This window comes from Haemaphysalis longicornis, unplaced genomic scaffold (assembly GCF_048455015.1).
Source record: "Haemaphysalis longicornis isolate Haplotype H1 unplaced genomic scaffold, Haemaphysalis longicornis Haplotype H1 scaffold_9, whole genome shotgun sequence".
NCBI lineage: Eukaryota > Metazoa > Arthropoda > Arachnida > Ixodida > Ixodidae > Haemaphysalis > Haemaphysalis longicornis.
Window position 1 is genome coordinate 98,871,614 of NW_027526460.1, and position 7,378 is coordinate 98,878,991.

General features: G+C 45.1%; 1 protein-coding gene across 3 annotated transcripts in view; it reads left to right on the plus strand.

Moving 5' to 3' along the window:
* The window catches only part of LOC144151380 (uncharacterized), a 155,790-nt gene extending 151,310 nt beyond the window's left edge, over positions 1–4,480 (plus strand). Inside the window, exons 19-20 of one of the 3 annotated variants that reach the window (XM_077682414.1) lie at positions 1,911–2,156; positions 3,642–4,480. In XM_077682414.1, the coding sequence (XP_077538540.1) occupies positions 1,911–2,156; positions 3,642–3,703 (308 nt within the window). In that variant the 3' untranslated portion in view covers positions 3,704–4,480. The remainder of the gene's footprint in view (positions 1–1,910; positions 2,157–3,641) is intronic. The other 2 variants (XM_077682415.1, XM_077682413.1) reach the window with 2 other exon arrangements.
* The last annotated feature ends 2,898 nt before the right edge of the window (positions 4,481–7,378 follow it).

The following is a 7,378-nucleotide window of genomic DNA, read 5'->3' on the forward strand; positions in this document are numbered from 1 at the left end:
TGACCACCACAATATGCCCTACTGTCCCCTTCTTCGTCTTATCGAGATAGACCTCTCCCCTCCCTCTCCCCGTCGATGACAACTGTCCCAGTCAAGGCCACACAAAATGGTCGGGTGCCCGAAGGTTGAGAACGAGGTGATAAAAGTGTGGAGAAGTTCTTGCCGCTACAGATGACTATGGAGAGTTTGGTGAGCAGCGGCTGCAGCATAGTGAGGCCAGCCGATGCAGCGAAGCACGTCCAAACCCTTAGAGTCACGCCGGAGAATTGGGCAGGCGATCGGCATCGTCGTCTCATTGGTCACGTCGGCAGGTCTCGGCTGTTCGTTGGTTTGGAAATGGGCCTGGTGATGGTCACGTCCATGGCTCACCGGGACTGGGGCGGGCCGACGTGATCCAGGAGGCACGGAAGGATCGCTCCAGTGGCCGAAACAGGGCGAGGCTGGGGTGTACCGAGCAGCTCAACCAAAGTGTTACGTGGCGGAAAAAAACAGATGACGCGAACCACGGAACGATGAAGCCTTGTGTTTTCATGCTGAGACGTGCTATTTACATGCGGCCCTAACGGCCCCCGCGCTGGCTATCTTGCCCACAGCTTCTTCGCGGTCGATAGTCAGGGCCATGGTGCATGTACACTGCCCCATTCGTCGTCTTCTGGTGACAAGATCGAGGAATATTTTGTGCCAAGGGAATCACACTTGAACTCAACAAAACCTTCCTTCTGCAGTGCACTATATTTAGGAAGGAGGAAAACAGCAATGTTAATTCTCTAGAAGGGAGGTCGGAAATAATTGTAAAAATTGTTTGTAATGTAAATACCTTCACCTTGATACAGGCCTTGCAGCTGTTGCTATTGCGAGCCTCGCCACTAGTAGTACTGAACTTTCATTTTTTCTATACAAAGCTCTCTTTCAGTCCCTGGACAGGCTTGGCGAAATATTTTGGCGCGTATGTTAAGCGTTTAGCTCCTGGTGAACAGTTCCCTCTTGGATGCCCATGTGCAACCATACATGTGTATGTAGTGGAGTCTGTTATTTATTTCAAGCATACCGGGGAAAATCCTTTTTGGTACCTGTGAAAGATGCTGCCCATATATGTGGTTTTGATAAAAAAGTGCGGAGTGGGGTTTTACAATTATTGTCTATACTCTTCTTTAAAGGGTAATGGCACGAGCTGTACTGGAGCGCCTAGCACCACATTGTGTTTCTAGGTCCATGCATAAAAAGAAGGGGGACAGGTAGTTATCATTCGGGGGGTTCCGCATTGGTGGAGTGCCGCTATCAAAGAGACGTGAACATGCGGCGCTTGCACAGAGAGGTTGCACAAACAGAGCAACACAATCTTGCTTCCAGTGCGGAGCACGTAATCCAGGGTAATATGGCACGTTCATGCAGTTTCTTCAAGCCTTTAGGAGTGAAAAGGCCACTTTTTAAGGGCATATCGAAAAGCAGCGTCTATTTTCCCATCATTCATGGCTCCCTATTTTTAGGCAGTTTTTCTATATATCCGACAGGAAATAGCACAATGGCCACTGAAAAACGCTTATCTTTGATTTAGAATATCAGCTTCTGTGACATACAGGGCTTCTTTTTCTATTCAGGCAGTATTTTGGATTCCGAATACTAATTCACACATATCAAGATGCACAGATAATCCTGAGCAGCAACTAAAGCCACATGCACCTTTACAAATCGCGGGTACTTCTTGTACGGTATTGCATGATATTTTCAATCTGCCTCAGAAAGGGAAGGTAGAACCCCTATTAAGATCCTACCTTGCATTCATATAAGCATGCGAACACTTGGAAGAGCCCTCAACACGCTCTGTGCAATTTGTAATGAATGTGAATCTCAGTCTGAAATAGCTAGAGACGGCGTCCCAATAAATTGGTCTCCTTCACGTCTTTTTTTAGGTATAAAGATCGACGAGACATTATACGCCTGGGTGGCGGTCTTCCTTCTGCCAGTGAACTCAGCTCTCAACCCCGTTCTCTACACGCTTACTACACGCCTCTTCAAGCAGCACCTCAATCGGTTCCTCATCAGCCTGCGCACCTGGGAACGAAACTCCTCAAACCGACAGTCGGGACACTCTTGGTCTTCTCTTCAGAACGGCAGGGGTTCGAAGAAATCTATTGCCACTGCGCTTTCGGACGTAAGTAAGAATCAGAACCGTTTGTTCCATCAATGATGGCATGATTGAAGAGGTAAATACATTTCGTGCATTGAAAATAACTACAATATTACAGCGCAATAAATATCAACGTTCCTAGTAACTTTGTTTTTCGAAAGATGACATCGTATGATGTCTAACTCAGAAGCAATTGCAGTTATTTTATTTTTAGCGATATAAATCCGGTACTGGGTGAAACACGCTGGCTGAAATAGTGTATTTTTTTTATCGCGTGTATTCTGGTTTTTCCATAAATGGGTATATGACGAAATAATAAGGCAAAATAAATGTTAAACGTGGCCTTGTTGCTTGAACTTGGAAGGTTTTAAGAAACGCCGTAACTCAGTGGAAAGCCTACTCTGTAGGTGCAATTTGGTGAATTATCGTGAATCCTAGGCCCCAACATATCATCATAAATTTGAGGATATTTTACATCTTGCAACACAATTACGCGCGAACAGAATTTTCTTCACGGTCAAGTCAAATGTTCAGCCTGATTTAGGGTGATCGTCTTCGAAGCTTCCTGAACAATATTTCAAAATGCTGAAAATAGCTGTTATCACGCTGCAGAGCAAAGGCTGAAAGAAACACTTTCTGCGATATCGCGACAGAACTGCTCGCGTTATGAGGTCGCTGCGCACATAATGGGTTAATGGATTCTGAACGCCTTGGGTTTCTTGCGTTTAACAAAGCCTACGATGCCATAGGTTGCTTCCATAAGGGGCTTATTGCCATTCACTTGATATCGTCGTGAATACTTTGTTAATTTCCATGCGTATCGGCAGGTAAGATACGTAGACAGATAAAATATTCATTTTCTTGGACTGCTTCCTCCGCAACAATAAAAATAGAAAAAGTTCAATTTATTTCAATTTTCTGATATTCTGGGGACCCTATAAGAAAAAACAATACATTGTGTAGCATGAGACCACTGATAGATGCAAACTTGAGAAGTCATTCTTTATGATAATAAAAATCCAGAAACATATTTTAAGAGCAGAAACACGGGTTTGCAACGTTGCCGCTCATACTTTTCTAGCTACAGAGATGACTACTCTTATTCCACCTTTAAAACTCACTGAGAAAACTGATCGCGTTCTCGTCACACAAGAAGACGCGACTATTTGATTGAAGTTCCCCTCTTCGATAAAGTCGTTTTTGCGGGAATCATCTACAGAAACGCAGTTGAATGACACAGGGATGAAATAAAAAAATGACATTTAAAAATGCAAACTTACCAGTTGGAAAAATCACACTTACTAAAAAGCACAAAATTAAACGTACGGCCGAAACTTCAAACGCTTCTCTTGCAGTGTTCTCAGTGCCCATAACAAAAGCTCACCCACCTTACTGTGTCTCAATAGCAGCTGTAGATGTAATCAACATAACCGAGAGCCGTGGTGTTCTTCAGCTGCGGTCCAGGTTACTGTAATTATGATACATTACTTCCTTCAATCCCCTTTTGTTGCAGCCAGTGTTCAACCAAATGAAGATGGACGAAATGGCGAGCGAGCACAAATGCGTGAATGCTAGTGCACAAGAACTACGTTTGGCACTAAAGGACAAATGGAAACGACGTCAACGGGGCCACTCACGTCATCGAAATGGTCTTCGAGCTTAAAGAGTGTTTTTCAATTCAAACGCTGTAACATGTTGTTGTTGTGACTACAGCAGAGTCCCAGTCTGCCTAATGTTCTGATCCTACATTTTTATGGGCGTTGTTATGGCTGTAGATAACATTGGAGCTATTAAATGCAGATCTGTTAGTAATAATGTATGGTTACAAAGGTTCAACGCTTTTTTAGAACTACATAAGAAACCAATTGGGTGATTTTCCTCGTTTGAGTTATCGATAAAATGTGTGATATGTAAAATAAGGCAGTGTTCGAGATTGAAGCAAACTGTCAAGTTTACTGTTTAGGCATATTTGATACGTTTGAAACAGGCTGCTCATTTACTTGTTAAAAAAAGGAATCTCATCTCCATAGCGTGCACCACATGCAGCACTGACCTCGCACCACTTAACTAACCATGGGCGGTTTTTAGTATGAAAATGTTTATGCACGTGGTATTTTATATTGAAAGAAACATTTATTAGCACTAAAAAAACAACACTACATAAAGCGAACTGCAATACTTAACTGAAACATATATTTTCTTACATTGACGAGTATTCTGTTTCCCGTGTGTGCACTGTCGGTGCCTGTAATTAATTTTCTTGTTCATACTACTAGCATTTTTCAAATTCCAAAAAGAACATAGCTGTTGTGGCATTAACAATTGTGTCCAGCCGAAATAAATGGTCATTTAAAATGGTTGAATATTATCTGTTCGCATACGTTTTGGGTTGGCATGTAAATATTATTCTGGAAACGGTTTGGCGAAGCGATGCGTATTTCCTACAGGACTAAACATTTAGGAACAGCGGTATATCTCTCATTGGCGGGCTCCAGTCTAAGGAGCCCAAAAGGACCCTCCCAAAACCAACAACTTGTGGGGAGTCCTAACGACGTTATATTCGCAGCACAAGTTGAACTTAGCATGTTGAATATTGTATACCGTGGGTCGCCTTACAATATAGCAGGAATAGAATGAGGGGATCCAAAAGGAGCACTGGCCGCAGAATGCGGGGGGGTTTTCGGGCAGTGGAGATCGCTACGCAGGATCGGCTCTTTCATTTTCAGCGACTGGTCGTGGAGAAATACAAGGCTCCAAACCTAGCGAAGATGTTGTGGATAAACAAGAGGTTCATGGCCGTCCAGTTAATGGGAATGTTGCCGTAGATGCAGCGTTGCGCTTGATGTTACGCGTTGCCTGCGCATGGATTAGTGCAACCGTACAGAAACGGACGATAGGTGCGCGTGCTTCTGCCGGCGGGCCCAGACTACAACATTGTTCCTATGATTATTAAGCCTTTCTTGTTGGTTGTAAACGAAGCCGAGCACCATAATATCTTACAAGCGTTTTGGTGTTGTTTTCAAGGTATCGACTGAAAAAAAAACTCCCACCTCCCCTCGCGGGAACCCCTGTGTAGATGCGACGCATAGGCGGAGCGGCGAAGGGACCGCGTTTTATAGCGCGCGTAACGTTGAGGCGACTGCGTACGCCGGTCCCAGTCGATGACGACGTTGGCGTACTTGTAAAGCGGCGTGGACTCTAGGTGTTTGAGCCAAGCGTGGATGTTGCTTAGCCGGAGAACGGCACACCGATTATATGCGCAGCGCGCCCGAAGGAGAGGAAACCGCGGAAGAAAGAGTACTGCACATGCGCCGGCCCCAGCGCGTCTGCCGCGGCTATGACGCAACACAATCCAACACAATCCACTTTAATCCAATCCAATCCAAATCCAATCCAAGCCAATCCAAGCCCATCCAAGCCAAGCCAAGCCAAGCCAAGCCAAGCCAATCCAATCCAATCCAATCGAATCCAATCCAATGCCCCTCGCGAGAGAGTGTTCGCTATCGGAGAGGAGAGGGGCTAAGCGGCGGAGAGCGCAGCTGGCGCGGCGAGGAGAATGGGGGAGGGGTGGACAACGCCGACGACAACGACGACGACGCCGGAGGGACAAGGCGAGTGAATCAGATGCTCTGCATCTAATAACTACGTGGGGAATGGCGTGGCTGTAGTTGTTGTATGGCTGCATGCATGGAATTTCAGGCGAGGTTGGTGGAGCGCTTCCCGCCGATATGCATCACCGTCGCCCGTCGCTGCAGCGGGGATTTCTTGTCTTCTACAAATTGTGTTTTTATTCATTTTTTTGGTCTCTCCTATTATTATAATTCGCTTTCATCTTGCTTTAGCTATGATAGAGCGGGTGTTCCTCAGCTTTTTTTTTTCATTTTTTGGGGAGCGGGAAATACGAAAAAGAAAAGGCTTGGTACTCGTAGCGCTCCGCAACAACAATCACAGCTGTAGAGAAGTAATTTGGGGCATGCTGCGGAGGGTAAGGGAAAATCTCCATGGATCCCAATGTCTGCTGCTTCCAGTGTGTCGCGAAAAAAAAAAAGGGCTCGGTTACGGTTCTTGTTCGAGTAAATTATTCTACTTCCGGTTCAGTTCTGTTTCGAATGAATCGGCCATCGAATCGGTACGCGAAAAAATTCGGAAGCTTTTAACTAGTTCGTTAAACGGTTCGATAGGTTGAATTATCAGGGCGGTAATAGAAAAAATGTTTAGTAGTTTCAATCAACCGTAAAAATAAAACACAAACAAAAATTCGATCAGTAGACTGCTTTTTTACTAGTGGAACTTCAAAGACAACTTTACCCTTTTGGGGCATACAATACGGAAAATAGACGTAGTAGTGATGATTCATACGCAGACTTCTCGCCCAGCCCTTATGTCGTCCTAGAGTTGTGTCCGGTCAAACTTATAGTTTTAAAGAACAATTTATACATAGCTCCATGTGCGCATGACCTCAACGTGAGACAAGGGATCACAGGTACAAGCCTGTCCGCTGCATGCGTCCTGAGAAACTAACCATTATACTGGGCGTTATACGCAAGGTCGGACAAAAAGAGGGACGTTTAGGCAAATTCATTCCTGGGTTTTGTGCTAATTCTATGTCTGAAGGCAGCGAAAAGAGCAGGAATCATTTGTGTATGAGCTGCGCGCGGAAAAATTTAAAACCAAGTGATGGGCCGTTGCTTCTTGCTTTCGCGCGGAAGCGGAGTTGTCAAGAATGATTGCCGCGTTTGATGCTATTGCGTTTGGTGTATATTGCACGGCGGAGAGAATTTTTTACCGTCTGGGAGGGCTTAAAGAACGTCGAAATTTAATCACAGGTGTTATCTACGAACCTCGACATATCTACACACAGACATGAGAAAAAATGGCCGCGGGGCTTGTGATCGAGCATGCCTCCTTTCTAGAGCCATAGCCACTGAACCACGCCTTCGGATAACACATCTAAAATATTTAAACTTTGCGCGACTGTTTTATTAAAATATAAAGAGCAGCAAAAAGGCACGTTTAGGGTGTGTAGGCTCGCTGTTCCGCAGGCAGCAATCTTGCAGTCCGCGTGTTCCTATGTCGTCGCAACGAAGGAAGGGCATTGCCGGTGTTTCATATTGCCTGTAGAATGCCGACATTGCGTCGCTTCTTTCGCGCAGCCTTGCTCTGTATTCGCTCGACCAGCAGCTACATACCACTGCAACGTTGGTTGGCATACTTCTGCACATGTTGAGACCCCAAGGAGAGCGTTGACAG